General features: G+C 37.2%; 1 protein-coding gene across 4 annotated transcripts in view; it reads left to right on the top strand.

Annotated features, from left to right (window-relative positions):
- Positions 1-21,471, top strand: part of NCOA3 (nuclear receptor coactivator 3) — a 67,535-nt gene that overhangs the window by 31,954 nt on the left and 14,110 nt on the right. For 3 of the 4 annotated variants that reach the window (XM_064674257.1, XM_064674259.1, XM_064674258.1), the window contains exons 3-11: positions 10,328-10,403; positions 13,268-13,375; positions 15,125-15,297; positions 16,634-16,734; positions 17,724-17,898; positions 18,386-18,574; positions 18,813-18,914; positions 19,705-19,845; positions 20,744-20,891. In XM_064674257.1, coding sequence (XP_064530327.1) covers positions 13,278-13,375; positions 15,125-15,297; positions 16,634-16,734; positions 17,724-17,898; positions 18,386-18,574; positions 18,813-18,914; positions 19,705-19,845; positions 20,744-20,891 — 1,127 coding nt within the window. In that variant the 5' untranslated portion in view covers positions 10,328-10,403; positions 13,268-13,277. The remainder of the gene's footprint in view (positions 1-10,327; positions 10,404-13,267; positions 13,376-15,124; positions 15,298-16,633; positions 16,735-17,723; positions 17,899-18,385; positions 18,575-18,812; positions 18,915-19,704; positions 19,846-20,743; positions 20,892-21,471) is intronic. The other variant, XM_064674261.1, reaches the window with a different exon arrangement.

The raw sequence follows: 21,471 nt of genomic DNA, 5'->3' as shown, positions 1-21,471 counted from the left end.
GAGGATAAAATTTTGAAAGAAATATTACCTTCAACCTTAGAATTTCTACTGGAACTGGTGATAAAATGCTCACTGACTTAACAAAAAAACAGTCTAAGACCAATACTAAGTGCTTTTGAAAATCCCAGTAGAAGTATATTAACTTTCAATGGGTCAAAATAATTATTACTTAAACACAGAGAGGGAAAGGCATTGACATGATGTGTATTTCATCTTTTTTTAAACACATTGAGCTTTTAGCCTGTTTAGGAAAACTAACTAATACTTCTAATAAGAATTCATGGAATACTGTCATAGTGCTGCAGACTTAGCTGTGGGAGAAGACACCTGCTTGTTCACATGGGAATCCCAGTGACACTTTTAAAGGGCACTTCACTGTTTGACATGGGAACAGTAGCACAGTAATAATATTTCCTATACACAGAATGGTAAATTATATGTGCTTTCAAATAGGGGAGCTGGGGAATGAACAGTGTTTAAATGGACTGCACTGTAGATGGAGTTGGTTGCTATATCACATTAAAAAGGAACATTTCTTAATGAAAACTTTTGCCAACCTGTTCCTGTCCCACTCTTAGTGCACAGGTGGGCAAATGTTCCAAGTGTTCCAGGACTTTGCTCTGTTCTTTGGGCTAATTCTGCAAAATACAATTCCAATTTTATGCTGAGTGATTACTACAGCAGAAGAATGTTCACGTAAAGTTGGGCTGTAAAAATACAGAATTGGAAGTAGGTATCAGAACAAAGGTTTCTTTCTCTTTGCCTTGGTTTGAAGCTGAATATGTGCATTTGGTACCAAGGGCATATTAGAGCAGGTCCCAGTCAGTGGGAGCTGTGCTGGGCACTGCCAGTTCCTGCTGCAGGAGCTTTGGGACTGACAGCTTGGGCACTTTGTCCAGGAGCTCTGGAGAGGCACCTTTGAACCCCTGCTTGGATGAAGGGTGTCCTGGTGACACCTCATGGGTCTGGTTAATTCTCCCTCTGTGATTCTTCCGAGTTCATTTGACTTCTCCAACCAGTTCTCTACAAAGAAATGCTGGAATTGGGACTCTCTCCGGTGTCTTCAGTGGTGAAAGCCACACAAAGTGATTTTCCAAACTATGTCTTATCCCTGTTTGTGCCCAGTTTATGCCTTTGCCCTGAGGAGGTCCAGTGTCTCCCTAGCTGCCTTCCTGCTTCTGATGTGTTATTTGAACATCTATTTATTTTCAGTTGAAGCTCAGTGCAAGGTGCACTCTTCTCTTTTTTCGCTCCCGTATTTCCTGTTTGCATTCAATTCACCATGTTCTGTGTGGGTTTCAGTTCTTCCCATGTAAACAAGCTTTCCACTTTTTAAATGCTAAACCTTCTCCCTGTGGCATCCCCCTTAACTCTTATAGAGCCATAGAGGCATTTTTTGGATGGTTTTGTTCTCTGCTCCAAAAGCTCTGTAGGTGTAGCAGCTATTATCCAGAATTCACTTGAGGGCCAGCATCTTTTTTGTCTGTCTCTCTTTTGTTATCACAGTGCAGTCATACATTCTCTAGAGATGTGTAAATTAATATTCCACACTGCTTCTAAGCTGTATGCTGTTTTTTAAACACAACTAACTTTATAGGAGAATAATACCATCTTTCAGCATTTCTTTGATTTGTGTGCACAAGCAGTCACTGATTAAAGTGCTGGCTTCCTTTTGCTTTTTCTTTCCCTGTTAAAGGCTATTTGAGATACAACTTTGTATTTATTTCCTCACTATGTCACATCATTTGTAGCTACAATTCAAAGTATTAAAACCAGGTAATATGCTAAAAATTTTAGAATATATGTCTCAGGCAGTCTGTCTGTGTTTAATGTGGAAAAGTATTTCACAGAATTCTTAGTAATTTTTCTTCACTCAATTCATAACTCAAGACTTCAAAGTTTTAAATTTAAAGTTAAATTTTAAATGAAAGTTTTAAATAGCTGGGAATTTGTAGTGATTCTAATACTCGTTCTTTTCTGTCTGCCAATGCATGTTCCTAATAAAAAAAAATCATATTAAAAATGAAACTTAAGGTTTGAAAGGCCTTTTTGGAACTTACAGTAGATGTATTCCAAGCCAATTAATTTAATTCTGACTAGTACTCCTGTTGGTCTGATAAAGATCCCTAAATACTATGTCAAATTTGGAATGACATTTAGAAAGTCTACATCTGGTGAGTTCTAGTAAGAATTTGGTCTTTTTTTGTTTTCTGCTGTCTTTACTTTGGTATTTCTGAAAGGGTCTGATCTCCTTTCTCTGATGGCCAGGCAATAATGTTTTTTGAGGCATTATTTGTTCCATGGATTTGCCCTTTTGTTTGCTGGTTTTTAGAAAATGTGTCCATCATACCCAGCCATTTACTTATTCTTCTCCTCCTGCAAAGACTCGTGTTTTCTTTCTCTCCTTCTCTGTGTTCGAATCTGTTTCCTGATTCATCTAAAAACTGAATTCAGCTGAGAAATCCAGCAAGAAACAGACTCTAATTTAGTTATGGCACATAAGGCTTCCTGACTGCATTTTACAAAATTATTCACATCTTCATGTTACAAACAAAAAAGGCTTGGGCTCCTTCCTCCCCCACACCCTCCATTCTAGCTGTATAAGGCTCCTATTGTCTCTATTCATATTGAGATGTCACAGATGTGTTCACTCCTATGGCTTCTTTTCTCTCTTGAAGCTCTAATGACCACCACTCCTTTGATTCCTTTCTCAGGCAAATTGGCCCGGGCCGGTACAAAAAGAAATTTAGGTCACAAATAATTTTTAGATTATTCTACTTGAGCGAGAGGAAGATTGAGCTGACTGTTGTGTTTGTATGTACTGGAAATTTATGGCAAGATAAGGCAAAATTAGTTTTGTCCAACAAATAATATTTTATCACCTCAGAGATCGTTGGCTGAAAAATCTCACCGAAGGAGTGTGAAGTTTTAGCATGAAACATAAGTGTGCAATTGAGTTTTAAATCTATATTTATGCTTTCCAGGGGATGAAAACAGGTGTGTTCACCTGTGCTGTTAAAACAACTGCTCGTCCAGTCATCAGGAATGATTTTGCTGTGGGCAAGCAGGTTCCTTTTTCACATGCTTCTCAGGTTATTCATGGGTAGAAAAAGCAAGCCTTTACAGAAACAGGAAACTATCTTGTGTTTTGCATTGCATTTCTGAGCTGCCTTGTTACCAGCATCCTTTTATGGTTGGCTGCTTTATTTTCCAGTTAAAACTAGTACTGTGTTCAAAGTGTACCAGCAGGTCACACTCTTCATCACTTCTGGAGGCGGTTTTGCCTGTTGTCTTGTCCTATTTTTTAAGAACACTCAAAATGTAAAAAAGTCTGCTGATACAGCATAATTTCTAGTTGTTTTACAGGATACTGTTTTACAGGATTAAATTAAACATTTAGCTAAGTTATTTAATCCTTTTCTCATTGTTTGTCCTGTTGAATTGTGTTCCTTCAAACCCTTGTGCCCTTGGAAGTGTTTCAGCTGGCTGCGAATCCATGACAGCAATGCCACCCAATTTTTGGCCCTTTTTCTTGAGAGGGTAGTCAGTGCTTCTGTCCAGTACTAGAGGCTTGGTAGTGTGGGATGGTATGTTTTGTAAAACCGGCTTTGAGTATTTAGGAAGAGGGACTGAAAGTATTGTGAGCGTGTTTTGGGTGGCTGGTGTCTTAGCTCAGCTGCTGTGGACACAGAGCACCGCTGGCCAGGCTTATTTCCCTCCATTAATTTGTTTGTTTGTAAACTAAGACCAAAATCTGTCTTTGAAGCATCCTAAAGATTGGAATGAAAGTGTTCCATTAAGCATTGCTTTGTGTTGTGTTCTTGGTGTTTGTGCTGTGGAAGTCTTGAGAGAATGGAGTACTCCCAAGGTTAATGTCAGAAACGAATTTGTTAACTGTGTAACAAACTGTGTTCTTAAAACTGCAGAACAAAAGATTGTTGTTTGGACACTGTCATGAAAGATTCTCGAAACCAGCTTGGATACTTTGCAGAGCTTATTTGGTGTCATTTAGAAAAGTGAAAGGTATGCTTCTTAGTCAGGCTAAAACTGCTTTTTCTAGTGATGGCAAACACATTCCAGTGCATTTTGAAGTTGATCTCATGCATTTAATGTTCAAGCACGTTCACTTCAGAGGTCTTTATGCTGGATATAAGAACTTACCTCTCAGTCAGGTTGGCTGGAAATGGTGGTTTGTAGCGCACACCCACAAAAGGGGAACTTCCTTAGAAGTTTGCAGGAGATTCCACCCCAGCACAGAGACAATCATACTTGACTGTTCCCCAGGACGTCCACAAAGGCAAAATATGACAGAGCTGTGTAGAAATACTTACGAGCATCACAACTGTTCTTCTTGAGGATTTGGTGGTTCTTAATAACTTGTGATTATACAAGTGCTGGGAAATGAGGAGGTGAACAGGCTGAGAGGCTGAACATGAGCATCAACGACATGAGCAGTTGCCCAGAGTAGAATGGGGGAAACAAAACAGTTAGATAATTGCAAAAATTCTGCATTACTTCGAGCTTTTAATTGAGAGGCTTGTTCTTTAATTGGGCGGTTTGCTTTTTAAATGTGCAAATATAAGGAGAATGGTTAGAATGTTTTCTCAGCTGTATAATTCTAATTAAAAATATTTTTACTCAGCAACTTGACACTTGAAAGTTTACTTCTTCAAATAAACATTTTTCTTTAAAGTCAGTCTCCATGATGAATACTTGATGAATACTTCCAATTTACATACAGTATTCAAAGACTAAGTTGGAAATACTCAGAAGGAACATCCATTTATAGTAATAGCTGTAGAAAATGCAGCAAGTTCATCTGTTTTGAATGCTTTTGAGTTCTGCTTGTAGAGGTTGAAAAGCTGGCATTAAGCTTGGCATCTGCTTGCTAGAGATGACAGGTCAGAAGCCAATAGTGTGTACAGTGAATGTTTTATTCTGTCAAAAAAGTTTTTCCCTTTGTCTGAAGGCATTTTGGTCTTGGTAGAGATTTTGATCCAAATGTGAAATGACTTCTGTCTCTAAATTTAAGCTTTCAATGGACAGGCTTTTACAAGGAGATTGCTGATACTTTGCCTGGTTTTTAACTGCTGCTTTGGAAAACTGATTTTGAACTGTTCTTCTCCTAAACATGTGTTATATAAAACTGTCATCTCTGTGAAATGAGTAAGATTTTGGCATGATAGGGTCTGATTCAACAAGTCCATAGCACTAAACGAGTTAGTGCTAAACTGTAATACTGTAGCTGTGTTAAAGTTCTCTCTCTCCCATTAGCAAGCAGTCTTTGCTTCCATGAGGCACTGGTAGAGTAGAATGGCAGAACAAAACCATTGCATGCATGGAATATATAAAAATGTATGTCAGCTCTGATTCAGGGGCTCAGGAAGGAGAATGGACTTGCTGATGGCACATTTCAAGCTTCAGGAAAGAGAATGGAGTTGTTGATGTCTTGGACAGGGATCATGTGCATTTAGTTGATTACATTTCCTGTTTTCACCAAGAACTTTTGAAGTACACTCAGTCTGTGAGGTGGCAGACACTGCATAGCTGCCTCCAAGAAAATGATGGTTGTTGCTGCAAATTGAATTCCTACTGTATTGAAACTGTGTTTGAGAAGTTGCCTTCACCCTTTTAAGGGAAAACTAATTTCTTACTCATTGTTAAATTAAGGTAAGAGCTCCTGTATCTTCATTAGGTCATGTTGGAAGATGCCTCTGTCACTCAGTTATCTTACAGGAGTTGCTCTCTTCTGTAAGAAAAAAACACCACATATTTGTGTGTAGGGTTCTTTCCCCATAAAATATAGTTGTCCTAATTTTGTAAGTTGTGCCATGAATCCCATCTGATTTCTGCAAGCAGTTCTTGCTCTGTCTTTGCATTTGATATGATGATGTGATAGTTACTTGGTTTCTGACAATCATCCCTTTGCTTTGGACTTTATCATGGCAGTGGTGAAAGTTTGAACTGAAAAGGTGATCCCATTATTGTGATGTCTGGTGGTCAAAACTGTGTAAGAATCAAAGTCATATATTGATCAGGCATGAAACAAGCTTTCATTAGTTAAAATACCCACTTAGAAACCAAACAAGGTTAGAAGTGATTAAAATATAGATAAGCAATGTTTTTGGACTTATATGGTCACACTGATAGTTTCATATTCTAAGGGTTTTAGCTGATGCCCTTTACTAACTTAGAGAGATTTTATACTTTGGACTAATCTTTAAATAATTTAGGATTACATAATTCCATTTTAAGACATTATGTGAATTGATGCACAAATGAATTCCTAATTAAGATGACATTGAAATATGTAGAGGTGAATTGTCCAGCTTGCATTCTTACCTGCAAATTGTATTGTGTGTCATATGGCCTGGAGTCACTTAGGAGTCAGGTGCATATAGAGCTGGAAAGTGACTTTTCAATACTGTTAGGTTGGCATTCTCCTTTGAGTTCTGGCCAAGGGTATTTTGTCTTTTTATATAAATATCCTATTTTTTTGAGTTTTATTGGTGTTAGTAATAGAAGAGAGGTTCATGCACTGGTCATAGGACAGTCTCTTTCCATAGTACTCACTGTTTTTGGCAAGGATCACTGGAAGAAATGTTTTCCACTTTTAGAACTTCATTAAATATTGACATAAAATCTAAGTAGATCTAGTATTTCAGTCAGCTGCTTGCTCACTGACTTGCCTGAGTTTCTCCTGCTGAAAAGTGGCTGCAGGTACAGAAGAGTGGTGTTCTGTCATTTCCTACCACTGAAGTAGCCCAGACATCACATCCTGTTTCTTTCTTTGTCGTATTTGAGCTAGAGATTTTTCTCTCTCTATATATATATATGTGTATTTATTAAATTTTAAGTTGTTTTTTAAAATAGTTGTTTACTAATTCCTTTCGGATTCAAGTCTTTAAGGACTTAACAATGTTAAAAGCTCACAGGTGAAAAATTCTTTCAAATGTTCACAAGTGTGTAAGGATGAAAAATAGTCCTTTTTATAATAGTGTGTTCACTGCAGCCCCTCTTATCTATTGCTCTGGCTGGCAAACAGGGATGCACAGGAAACAAATTAACAAGTAATGACATTCCAAAAATAGAGCACACACATTATTTAGCAGAGGAACAGGACACCAACTCCCAGTGTGCTCCACCTCTGACCATCCTTTAACTGAAAGTGTCCTATCATTTTAATAGATGCAGAGTGAACAAGGCTCCAGTTAATTGTCATGTGTGAAAAATAGTCCAGAAATACAAAGTGCTTACTAAACACTGCAGGGGAATTGGTAAAGGAAACCTGACAGGGCCTGAAACATTAGTCTGCCTAGGATGGAATGTCTAATATGAAAAGGAGGTGTGCTGAGTGAAGGTTATTTAACATGTTGCAACAAGATGTGCTTAACTGGCTACCACATTATAGGTGGCACCTTTTTGTGTTTGTTTTTTTTTTAACTGAAAGTCCTGATTCAGTGGAGTGTCTTGAGTCAGGTGTTTGGCTGGGTGGGGGAAGGGAGGAGAAGAGTGAAGAATGATTAAAAAGTGTATGTTCTGGAATAGTATTTATTAGTTGTTATACTAGATTAGCATAGTGATGCATCAATACAATTAATATAATTTCCTGTTTGCTTCATAATATAAGTATAGGTGCTTTAATCTTAAAAGGTAATGAAAGGCTCTTTAGTACAAACTAGTTACAGTACACAAAAAGCTCTTTATTAGCTCAGTGTACATGAGTCTCATTATCTGTTTCAGTAGTTTCTTCACTGCACTTTCAGATTCACAAAGCTGTATTAAGGGTCAGTGGCATTTTTTATCTGCTGCATTTCCCCCCTCCCTCAGAGATTTAACAATATGCTGGTCTTATGCACTGTAATTTAAAGTGTAGTATCTTGTATTTGATTCCTTTTTTAAACAGGCACATGAATTATCTCTGAAACATTTAAGGAAGTGCAAATGCTCCCCTTTTTATGTCTTTTAAAAGGTAACCATTGTGTTTACCATCTCTGGCCCATTTGACTATGAATATATATGTATATTTTTAACCTGAAAACAGCGTGGCTTTAGCTGTCTATCATTTTGTTGCTCTCTGTGCCACAGATAACAATATGGCTTGTCTCTTAGCCAGCCCATCAAGACTCCAATGTGTAAACTTAAATTTGGTAGCCAGGCTGTGTTGGATGCACAGTTTCTATATGGTGTGAATTGAGTATCTTTGCAGCTCCTGAGGGTGTGGAAGTCAGTGGAAGGTTGGTATGTTGAGCTCCCTGAGGTCAAAACATGCCAAATGATGTTTTGGTTTGAGCACTCTCGGGTTCTGGTTGAGTTTTTAGACAGGAAATATGTTCCTGTGTTGAAAGTTGTAGTGGTGTGGTGAGATCTGGTGGGGGAGCCGACTGCAGGGCCCCAAATGCCAGGCTTGGGAGAAAAATACTGTGTGAGACTGGAAATGGCTTCGTGCCTGACTGTGCACCTGATAACCTCAACTAGTTCATGTGAAGTGGAACAGAACACAGCGCTGAAATAAAATAGTTTTTGTATTTAAGATATGAAGAAGTTGGCTGTTACCTCTGTATTCAGAAGAGGAGGCAGGTAGATTTGGAGTAGGGGCAACAGAGTTGAATGGTCACCTTTGCATATGTAAGAGTTCGGGCTCTGATTAGCAGGAAAAAGTCCAAATGTTGTTGAAAAAGATGGACAAGTTTTATTTTTTCATTGAAGTGTCGTAGATCACAGAATAGACTATGCTGAGTTAAAAGGGACATGTCAGGACCATGGAGTCCAACTCCTGGCAGGGACACCCCAAGAATCACAATGTAATGACTTCTTGGGTTACAGGATTTTAATATCCCATTTTAATTATAGTAGCTTCAAGTAGTAGTAGTAGTAGCTTCAAGTCTGATTTACTTTGAACATAGACAGAATTTTTCTCTGGCATATTTGCTGTTACCTTTTTTGTTCACTGAAGGGGTTTCATCCCTACATCCCAAAGTTGTTTTAATTTCATCCTGGTCTGTCAAACAGAAGTGAGGATATGTGTGTAGGTTGCCCTGCCAGTTTACAGTTCTTTTAGAAAGCTCCTCTGCAGCATTTGTCCAGACCAAAGAGTGCAAATTCTAGTCTTCCAAGAGCCTTCAGATTATTCAGAAGGTTATTTTTTAGTTACTTTACTGTGGGACTACTCTGAGAAGTTATTTTCTATCTTCTACTTAAACAACTCAGATATTGCCATCCATGGAATTGATATATACTTGGGAGGAATATAAAGGAAATATTCTAAAACTAATTTAAATAGTGTTAAGAATTTTATGTGGTCTTCAACTTCATAAATTTTCCTTCTCTGTCCCCTTACATTTCCAGTCATACAGAATCCTTTTGATACTTGTGCATCTTAAATCTTCCCCCTTTAAGTGACTTTGTGCTGTTCATCCTCCTGCCTGGGTCAGCTTCTGCTTCTCAGTGAGACTCTTGAAGATTTCTTAAATTTTTTTTCCTTTTTTTTTTTGTTCTTTTGTCAAAGGGATGGTTAAAAAGCAGATGAATGCATAGGAAAAGCTTCAGCTTAATTTCTTAAGAAATTAAGAATTCTTAAGAATTTAATTCTTAAGAAATTAACTACTCGAATAAAATTCATTTACCTGCCTGCTGGTGATTATCTATTAAGTAGTCTGGGTCACTTTTTAAACTCTCAATTTTGAGTAGGACTGTGGTGTGAATGTCTCATAAATATTTCCCAAGAGCAATTTATTTTTCTAATGAGCTTGAACAGCCTCTGCCTCGTGTAGCACTTTAAAGGGTTTTCAGAAAATCAGTTCAGTCCCAGAACTGTCATTTAAAACTTTTCCTTAGTTACTGTAATTCTGAATATTCTCAGTATCTCACTAATTGGTACACTTAATCATACCTTGTATAAAATGCATGATAATATGGGTTAATGATTCCTAGAATTTCATAGAGAAGAGGAACATGAGTGTTCATAGCCCTGAAAACAGTTTGATGTTCTCCTGTAGAATTATGTACAAGCAGTTTGTACAGACTGAAGTGGCTGCACACTTCATTTTACTTGCCAGTCATGTCTTTACAGAGTAATTACTTTGGGAGTGTGGCTTTTCATATTAAGATTTAAAAGTTAGTAACATCAAACATCAATAACAGTTTCATTATTTCTTCCAAAGTAACAAAAAAAAATACATTTAACATAAATACTCTTAGTTCTCATGGAAAAGAAAATCTGCCTTACTGGTTGGCACTTGTGATGTTGATATTTTGGGCTATTTAGGATATGGCAGAGATGACAGTTAGTTGCAGTTATATACTGTATGTTATTTTTGTTTTTCAGGATGTGACTTAAAATGACTTCTGATTCTGAAGGTCCTCTGAAAAACACGCTGTGCTTGAATGTTTGCTAAGGACAAGTAAGTGACTCATCTCATAGTTGAAATATATATATATATACCTGAAAAGTTATTCCCTTGCTGTTTTTAAAGCTACAATTTAGTATATAAGAAGCATATTCTCAAAAAAAAAAAAAAAAGGAGAGGGGGGAGGGAAAAAGGAATAAAACCCCAAACTTATTGCACTGCTGCCAGAAAGTGAATTTTCTGTTTATTTTCTTATGGCTTCCTATCTGTGTAAGTGAAAACATCATTTGTTTCTGTTATCAGTCTTATAACAAAGGAATCTTTGCATAATATCAAGAATATTTTGACTCAGAAGTTTCTCTGAAAAGCTGTGATACTTTTTACATATGTTTATTTGAGGGAAATGTAAGTTTGAAATAATGAATTTCCACCAAAATACAGAGTTGCGGAATGGAGTGTCCTCTAATTTTATTTATATCAAATAAAATTTAAATATTTGGGGCTTCTCTTAGCACCAAACAGTTAGTTTATTGCAATTTGCATCTTATGAAAATGTGTGACTTACAGTTTGGTTTTTAGGAGAGAGGATTATATTTAATATTTTAACATATAAAATAAAGGAATTCCAGGCCATCTTCATAATTCATTGAAGAGAACTTGTTTAATTCTTTGTAATTTGCTTATTTTGAGTAATGCTAAGAACCAATTTATGCTTTTTTGCCAAGTGCATTTTCCAAACAAGAAATCATCTCAGACAGAAGAACTTCCAAGCATGCAAGATACCACAAGTACATATATTTCATTTAGGGAAAACTTCATGGTTTCATAGGGCCAGCAAAGTGTTAAAAATGCTTTCATGCAAAAAATATTATTTTAAAAAGTATTTTTATGTGTTTTAAATTAGTATTGTGTAGTCGTGTGTGTGTGTGGTCAACTGTTTCAGCTAAACAAACATAAAAACTAAATCTGAAGCATCTAATTGTGTTTTTGGGCTCCTGTTAGGACAAAACCTTCCCAGTTCAGTTACCATGGGTTTTTTTTGATGAATAGTAGTAGAATACTAAACTTTTTTGGTCTTAATAGTAAAAAGGCATAAAAATTTTCACTTTTGAAAGCTGTGTGTCAGAGCTGTCTATTGAAATAATTATTCACTTTAGGAATACTCCTCAGAACTTCCCAAATTGGGTTTCTCTTTGGAAAAACTTTTTAGCCCCTTAGAAAGTTACAGGCTCATCTTCAGTGAATAAATGTAACACCTGCTGCTTTTAAACTGGGGAGTTCTTCCACTATTAACTCACTGAATAATAGCTGCTTCTTTGGCAAATATTTCCTGTAGCTGGGAAATTAGTTTGACTGTTAACAATTTGTACTGTAAATCCATCTGTGCTGGGAAGCAGCTTCTGTGATTTCCTTAGCTAAACAGTTAGAGAGTTGTTCTGGGCATGACATGCCTGCCCAGCTTGGGATGATATTCTTAGGAAAAGGGAAATACACGTGCAGGAACTCTGCAGCCTCAGGCCTGAATAAACCACCACCAGCTACTTGGGTTTTAGAGCAGGGAAACAGCCTGTGCAGATCACCTCATTTTTCCTTCTGTGTCCAAGCTCTTATATGTAGGGACTGAACAGTTTTCTTAAATAGAAGGGTTGTGCTCTTTGATATGTATCATGTTTCTGAGTCAAAATGTAGTGATTTATGGTTTTCTATTTACTCATATTATCTCTCAGTACAAGTAAATGCTAAAACAAAAATGACATTTCCAATATAAATCATTTAATGCAACCCTGTAACCTTCAAAATTACATTATCATGAAATGTCTGTCCCAGCTCAAATTTTCAACTGTTTCCTCCTCTTAAACAGAATTTGCTCTTGGCTTCAGACACACTTGCTGTGCCCACACCCTTCCTGAGCTTGCCTTAAGACTTATATTTTAAGCTCTTCCTTTCACTTTCCACGACAGCTCTTAGCTCTGCTCTCTGTCTATGCTCAGATGCACTTACATATATATATATATATGTGTGTGTGTATAATATATATATATATATATGTGCTACTGCAGTGCCAGGGAGGGAGGCAGCAGCCCTGGAAGGGGATGTGTGTCACCCCCAGCGTGACTGAGGCTCCAGCCTTAGCTGGGAGCTCTGTGGGCATCAGACCTTCTGAGTCATCTCTTCTGCTGAGTGTCACCTTCAGATAATCAGCTGCTTTTTGCGTGATGTTTCTATAATCTGGGTTTTTTTTTTTACAACTGCTCACTTACTCAGATGAGTAGCTTTTCGTTCAGCTGCTTAATCGAAGGCAATGTGATCCCTGCAGTTTTCAGTGCTGTACCGTCATCTAGTGGCACAACAGTGTATTTTTCCTGGGCCCTAATATGTGTATTGGAGAGGTTTTTGCCCTGCAGGAATATCTGAATGAATAAAGGTCTTCAGACTTGCTCTTCCATCTCTCTGTATGTTGGGTTTGTCTTATTCATCCTGGGTTTGTATCAAATATTTAGATGTAAGACCAACTTCTTACCTCTGCAGTTCATGCCCACAGTACAGAGTGAGGCATCTTCTGTAATTCTTTATTTCAATTGTGAGATTGTGTTTTACTGTTGGTTTTAATTTTATTGTGATATAAAAAATATATTATCCTTCCTTTCCTAATGCATATCTCTGAAACAAATTTTTAACCTTTATTTTTGCTTACATTGACACAAAGCTTTATAAACCAGTGTGTTGGCTAAATAAAAGTTAGATTTTAAAGAAATGGTAAGCAAACATTATTTTTAATAGCAAAAAGATATATTGATTTCCAGTAAGAATGCTGACTTGTAAATCTGATAAAAATAAATGACTTAGCTGAAAGTTCTCTGTATTTTGAGTTAGTGTTTTGAGAGGTTCATTCACAAATACTATTTTTTTGCTTTTAGTTGCTGATGCATGGTCAAAATGAGTGGGTTAGGAGAAAACTCCTTGGATAGCTTGACCAACGAGTCGAGGAAGCGCAAGCCATTGCCCTGTGATACACCAGGTGCAAGGTGGGTTTATGTGGAACTTCCTCAGTTTCAAATGAGTTTTTAAAAAACATTTTTCAAGCTTTCATTGCAATTTAGAGTTATTTCTATCTGAGGAATTTGTTCAGTTGAAAACTTCTTCTGCTGTGAAGGAGAACTTTACTGTTGTGTGGAGGTGAACTATGCTTTATAATTAGACTCTTGTGGGAATTTTAATAGAGTGAACATATCTTAGAATGGCTCATGCATCATCTAGTTCCAGTCCCCCTGCCATGGGCAGGGACACTTTCCACTGGAAAAGGAATCACTGTTCGAAGCTGTGATTGCAAGGAAAAAAAATAAAAACTTCTCACTTCATAGCAATTTTAAAGGCATTGTCTTGTATCTGGTGATGGATTTGACAGGCCTTATTTCAGGTGGTTACATTAAGCACAGAGTTCTGCAAGAGGCTGAGCTCTTTTTTTCTTTGTTTGTACTTGTATTTCTTTGCAAGTTCATCTCAATTCTGGCATTCTGTGTTATCTTCCAGCCCCTCACCCCGCTCTGGCAGATATTGTTGGCTGAGGGACACAGTTTTCTGTTCCCCTCAAACCTCATTGCTCTCCACCACGTTAAGTGTTCTGTGTTATCCTCTCATGTTCTTCTTCCCACAGAGTATTAACTCATATTAAATTTGTCTGCAGTTTCTCCAAGGTCCCAGGCATTGTGTGTACTCATATTTGTCCCTCATAGATACATCCCCACTGTCCCAGGCCATTTACCTTCATCATGAAACAAATTGTGTGCGAGATCCTCAGATTCTTCCACCATATCCCAGTGTCTCTTTATGAGAATCCTCCATTCCAGTTTTTTTTTCCCTTTCTCCAGTGTCTGTCTGTCCCCATTCAGGAATTCTGTTTTTCAGATTGTCACCCTTCATTAGCTTTCTTTATCTTTCCAGCTCCTGCTTTGTCATGTATTTGTTTTCTCCAGTATTGGTCCATGAATACTTTCCAAACTCTTTCACTTGGTTTATTCTCAAAGAACATTCACTCTCTTTTGATTACCTTGGTGTGTCCATTCTTGCCCCTTCCCCGAGTCCTTCTTTTTCTGCTCCTGCTGTACTGTGTGCAACATTTCTCCCTGTTGATTTAGGCTGGAGACAATGTCTTTGCTCAGCACATTAACCCATGTAGGAAAAGGAATTTCAAAGAGAGACTTTATCCAGCAACATTAGGTTGTCTAGGATTCTGCTTTTCCTGGATGTTGAGATGGCATTTTTGTCCTGATGCCTAGAAATTTCTGAGGTATCACCTTCTGTAGTCATCTCTTTGCAAGCAAACTGAATAGAATAATTATCTTTAATAGAATATTAAAATTCTGTTTCATTTGTCTAAAAATTTTTAAGCAACTCTAAAGCAGCTTCTAAGATTAAAATACACTTTCTGCATGAGTGCTACAATTTTATAACAGGTAATTACTCTTTTCATTTAATTTGACAATAGAGAAAACACAGGAGGATTTTTTTTTGGAGGGGGGTGAATAGCTTTCTTATATCCCCTTAAGGTAAATTTGTGCTTAAAATTCTGTAAAAAAAAAGGCAAACCAAATACAAAACCCAAACCAAAGAACAAACACACATAGACCTTTCACAATTCCTGTTTGCTGGAAGAATAAGAACTGCCTGGGTTTAAGGGGTGGGTGTGACATGGAGTACACTGAAGTTCACAGAGTGAGCCCAGGTTTTGTTTGGGGTGGTATGTAAACACGTGGAACAATGTTTTTGATTCCTAGTCTGACCTGCAGTGGTGAGAAGCGCCGGCGTGAGCAGGAAAGCAAATACATTGAGGAACTGGCTGAGCTGATCTCTGCTAATCTGAGCGACATCGACAACTTCAATGTCAAACCAGACAAATGTGCTATTCTAAAAGAAACCGTGAGGCAGATTCGACAGATAAAAGACCAAGGTACAGTCCTCTGCTCAGTCAAAATAATTCAATTCTCTTGTGATTCTTTTCTTGGAGCAGTTGTTATTTGGGAAGCTGAGCAATGGTCTCCACAATAGCGTGTAACCGAGCAAGTCTTCGGGCTTTGACTTGAAGCAAACCTTAAATATGTCTGGAATGATTTTCAGGTTCAAAGTACTCAAGTGTTTATCATCACTTTTTCTTATGAATCAGGTTTTAAAACTTTGTATGGCCTTTCTTACCAGTTTCCTGGAAATACTAGAAAAGCTTAAACTAGTGCACAGACAAGGTAAAAAAAAGGCAGATGGTACTGTAACCATCTGCTTGTACAATATCCCAAATACCCACTGATATGAAGAATACATGCTGTTGCCTTTCACTTCAAGGAAATTTATGCTTTTCTTATGGGGTAAGCCTCCAACCAGAGATAGTGACTTTTATTGCCATTTTTTCCTGTTATGTTTTCTCGTACTGTTTATGGCACCTTTCCTAAATGATAAGTATTGGGCGCCTCTATGTATTTAAACCACATCTAGATTGAGATCAAATAATTAATTAGTGTGGTTGACTGTGTTCAGTATAGAGTCAGGTCAACAAAGGAGGAAGTAGCAGTGCATCATACCTTGGTAATTTTCTGTCAGCTGGGGTAAACCTAAGTGGTATAATACTTTTTTTTAATGAACAGGTGTACACAAAACCTGTGTTTTGAAATGTAGAGCAAGGGGTATGTGTAATTTTGTTGGTTTTTTTTTTAAACACCACCCCAGCCACGACACCACCTCCAGTGTCTGTAGCCTCCCATGTGCCATTTGGGCAGTAAAGTATTAAAAAAACAAGTATCCTACAGTGTATTTTACCTTGCCACATCTTACAAAGACATGTTAGAACGATTATAAAAATTCATCTTCTGTTTTTAAGGTTTTTGTAGTGTCATCCAGTGTGTTCTAATGCTTCATTACAGAGTTGAGTACATGATAATCTTCCCACAGGATGTAGCACTCCTCTTGTGGCCTGCTCAGCCAGCCAGCAAGTACCACAAAACAAAGCTTACTTTTTATTTTCTGTAATTCTGCTGGATTCCCATTCCACCTTCCCCTGCACTCAATTAATTTAGGATATTTTGATTCTTAAAATATTGGTTTATTACATGCACACACATAGGTACACATAACACACACATCTATTAACATGAGCCAAAGCCTTTTAGTAAAACAATGGGGTGGCATCTCAAGACTGTGACCACTGCTGATGAGATGATAAAATCTGACTTGTAATATTAAAATTGGAGCCTTCCTGTGAAATGTTCCTTTACTGAAATGTATCCTTTGGGTTTCAGGAAAAGCAGTTTCTAATGATGATGATGTTCAGAAAGCTGATGTATCTTCTACTGGTCAAGGAGTTATTGACAAGGATTCGCTGGGGCCTCTTTTGTTACAGGCAAGTACAAATTCAGCCCTTGTAAATCCCTGTGGAACCAAATACTTGAGGCAGGTGAAAATGCTCCAATACAACATGCAATCCTATAGTAAGAAATAGTATGCCAGAACTATACAGACTTGTATTTGAAAGGGTCAGGAATAAAATCTACAATGTTTTCTTAATTTTGCTGGAATTCTCTATAGAAGGAAATAGAAGAATAGTCTTTGGCTTTTTCTTATATTCTTGTGCTTTGCTTTCTCCAGCAGTCATTAGCAAATTACTGCTTAAATAGGGATTGTTAATACAAAGAGTATTTTACTTTTTTTAGGGGAAAGACATTAAATGGATGGAGTTTTGGGGAGGTTTGTTGTGTGCATTGGTGTTCATGTTACTAAATTATGAAGCATTCTAAATGAATGTTGCCATCAAGTAAAATAACCTAAGAATCATTGTAAACAAAGGTACAGAGGAGATACCCTTTGTCTATGCCTAGAAAACCAATCCCATATTTACAAATTCAATAAAAAGCACTTTTGAAACTTGATTGTTCCACATAGACATTGAATTTTTCTTTCAGTTAAGAAAATACAGTATTTTAATATGTGGTTAGACCCTCCTCTGTTATCACTTGCTGGTGGAAATGTCTTCATATTAATGACTTACTACTTGCTTCTACTGACTTTCTGCTTGTTCCAGCTTGCTAGTTATTGAAGTAATGTTATGAATTCATGATCTGCTGTTCATACGGATCAAGAATGAAGCAAGAAGGCTGGTTATCACTGTGAAAGAGCTGAATGGAATAACAAATGAACAGATTAATTTTTAATGTTAGAATTATTCCTTACTAGACACACTTTTCCTCAGAGAATTTAAAACTTCAGCTCTAGCCTTGAAAATAAATGAATGTATTGTAACTTGACATTTCTCACCTGTGTAGTTTTTAAACTAATTTCTGTTCAGAATTAGGCAGTGTGTCTTAAATGATGTGCTGTCATGTTAATATTTAGGCATTGGATGGCTTCCTGTTTGTTGTAAATCGAGATGGGAACATAGTGTTTGTATCAGAAAATGTCACACAGTATCTGCAGTACAAGCAAGAAGATTTGGTTAATACAAGTGTCTATGGGATCTTGCATGAAGAGGACCGGAAAGACTTTCTGAAAAACTTACCTAAATCTTCAGGTAATAAAAGTTGATTTGTGGTACATTAGTAGGCTATTTGAAAACAATCAGAGAAGAAAAAAAGACCTTGTGATGGATAACCTTTCAAAACAGATCACTTGTGCAAAGAATATTTGACTGCAAAAATACCTTAATCTTGATAAACATTGCTGTGTTTTTACAACAGCATACCACCACGAATAAATGTGCTGGAAATTCACACTGTACTTTAGCCTTTGCATTTTGTTCACCTGTAACTTAAAAAACAGGAACACGTTTCCTCATGTCACAAGGTTAGCTGAAGGAACTGCTTGTTTTTAAAATATATAAATGACTTTTCAGCTCTCCCTCAAGTGACTGAAAGTGTCACGTGAAAGAGTATTTTTTTACTTAGTTCTCAATACTACTGTTTTATACCTGTAATCTGGGAACAGGGTGTCTAAATTAAGAAGAATCATTTGAGGTTTTCTCTGAGAATCTCTCTAAATTCTTCCTGTGTTCTCTGAAGTCAATGGAGTGGCTTGGAGCAGTGAAACCCCCAGACAGAAGAGTCACACATTCAACTGCCGGATGATGGTGAAAAGCTCCCATGAGCTTTTGGAAGATGTGGGCAGCCACCAGGATGGACGGCAGAGATATGAAACTATGCAGTGCTTTGCTTTGTCACAGCCAAGAGCTATGATGGAAGAGGGGGAAGGTAGGAAATTCTGTGTAATTACTGTGCATAGAAGAAATTTCTGTGCAAAGCTCTTCCGTGTCTGGGGTGTTATGAAATCTGTAGCTTTTGCAGTTCATCTTTAAGAATGCAATGACTTCAATTCTTACTGTCTGTACTACCATTTTAACAACAAACAAGCTATTCTATTAGATCCTTCAGTAGAGTAAAACAGGTGAGAAATGAAAGAAGAAAAAAGCCCATTCTTTTTTCAATACAGATTTGCAGTCCTGCATGATTTGTGTGGCGCGTCGTATCACAACTGCAGAGAGGGTGTTTTCAACAAATCCAGAGAGCTTTATTACAAGACATGATCTCTCAGGTAGGAAGTGTACCCAGGATGAAGGTATGAAGGGGTCTTCTTTGTCAGTGTGCTCTTGTTTTAAATAAATGGAGTATGTAGGTAAATTGTGTCTCTGTAATGACAGAATTCATTTTGAGAATTCCCAACTGGTTTTTGCAATATACCATTGTTGGCAGTGGGATGCAATAAAAACTGTGGGGTGCATTTTCTTTCCAGTGCTGTTGTTTGGTAGCTTGGTAAGAAGCATTACTTATGTTTTAACTTGGCAGCATTTCAAATGGTTGCCGTTGTGCTTTCCTTTGCACGTCAGAAATATTTTAAATCATAACCGAAACGAATGGAAGTTCTTTAGAATGGCTGTATTTTTATACAGTACATGAGCTAGTGTTTAAAGTGGTTTGTGTGGTTTAAATTGAAGTGGTTACATAATCTAGTTGGGGCTTTTTCGGATGCCACTTTGTGTTTATGATGTTCATTTGTGGGTGTAGTTGGTCGGTATTTTTGAAAATTTTACTTTTTGTGCATCCCTTGGGTGCCTGTAACCAGAGACTAAGGTTACTGTTTTCTAAAGCTCTGGCATTGACCTGTGTGGATTAACTTCCTTTTATTCAGTTATATAAATCCCTTTGAATATTGATGTTTTCCAGCAAGCAGCATCATATTCTCCTGTGACAGATAATTCATAAATTTAAATTCCGCAGGCTCAGAATTCGGTGATTTAAAGGGGGATTTTGGAGCCTTATAAAAGGTGCCACGTTTATACAAAAGTCACAAAGAGTTTAACTTGTGTATTTTCTTTCCTGTTAAGGCAAACTTGTCAACATTGACACAAACTCCTTACGATCTTCCATGAGACCTGGCTTTGAAGACATAATTCGTCGCTGTATCCAGAGGTTTTTGTGCCACAACGACGGGCAGTCGTGGTCAAACAAACGCCACTACCACGAAGGTAAAACTCAATTTACCATGTTTGGTTGTACTGCTTCCCCTGGGGGCTGCATCTTTTCCAGCAAAACAAAAATGCTGAATTCTGCCTGTTTTTTTTTTTTTTTTTTGCTTAATGTTAATTTGACTTTATTTTAATTCACCCTTTCTTTTGTTAAACAGTCACTCTCTAAAAGCAATAACAGTTGTGTTGATGCCTTTTTCTTATTCAAGACAAAAGGGTTTAAAATATTTTCAGTGTTCCAGTGTTACAGATTTTGTAATGCTAATTTGATAACCTTGATAGGTAAGTGAAGTACAGCCACAGTCTTCAGTAAGAAAGATGATGTTTTCTAAATATTCTGAACTCTAGTCTTTTTGAAGGATTTACAAAGGCATTCAAGTAGAGGGGATATTAAATAAAGAGAAACTCAACATAAGTACTTTCATGTTGAAAGTACTTCAACATAACTGATTAAATAAATCCTAAATTAAAAAGAAATCTGGAGCCCAGTTAAAAGCAGTGCTTTCCACAATTTTTTGACAGAAACAAAACTTTTAAACTTAGAAATACTTCCCCAAGCAGGAGCCATGGAAACCTATAACCTGGCCTTGAAAGTCTGTTAACAAATAGAGAACTTTGCCAGTTGTGTCTGGTGAGCACAAAATACTTCAGCACCAAAATAATCTTGTTTGCTTTTATCTTACCTCTACTAATTTAGGAGAAATTGTGGAATACTTCCTTTTTCTTAATAGGTGTTTTTAGTCTGTTTATTTATTTGTTTGTTTTTAAAGTTTCATGTTATAGGGGTTTTTTTTAATCTTCCGCAAATGAAGGATATTGTGTTAAAAATATGTTAGAAGGCATATTAATAATTCTTAGGGATTTAAATACGAGCTAAATTTGTATATTCCCTTTACAGCTTATACACAGGGTCATGCTGAAACCCCGTTGTATCGGTTTTCTTTAGCTGATGGGACCATAGTGACAGCACAAACCAAGAGTAAACTGTTCCGAAATCCTGTCACCAACGACCGCCATGGCTTTGTCTCTACCCACTTCCTCCAAAGGTGAAATCAGTGCTGTCTGTTCATCATTTAAGTGTCATAGTTCTTAAAAATATGTCTGACCTTGAAGATACTTGAGAAAAAATAGCATGCTAAAATATTGTGTCTGATTAAAACTCAAACAGAGGGGGAGTAACTTGGAAAACAGAGTTGCACAGCATACAAATAAATGTGTGAACCTGACACAGTCCCAACTTAACTGTGTGCCAGAAAGGCAGGCAGTCAGAAGAGAAGGGTTTTTTTCTCAGTACCCACATGTAGCCTGTATCATGTATCCATTATTCTTTTGGGATAACATATTGATGGAACACTGAAAACAGAAATCCTCAGTCACATGCTTTGTTTTACTCTTTTTAATTGCAGGCCAATTAAAAAGACAACAAAACACCTTCAGGTGCATCATTCATGACTCAAAGTGAAATGTACCTTAAATAGCACTTCCTGTGACCTGTTCTTGCTGATTACAGGAATGATTGAAGTGTCACTCTGGAGGGAATCTGTCTGCCTCTGACATTAGAGTGCCTCCAGATGCTGAAAAATTAGTACCTGAGGTGGTTCAGGACGTCATTAGTGTGCACAGTAG

The sequence above is a fragment of the Pseudopipra pipra genome, chromosome 17 (assembly GCF_036250125.1).
Source record: "Pseudopipra pipra isolate bDixPip1 chromosome 17, bDixPip1.hap1, whole genome shotgun sequence".
NCBI classification, from domain to species: domain Eukaryota; kingdom Metazoa; phylum Chordata; class Aves; order Passeriformes; family Pipridae; genus Pseudopipra; species Pseudopipra pipra.
Note: the sequence above shows the minus strand (reverse complement) of the source record. Positions and strands in the feature narration are given on the sequence as shown.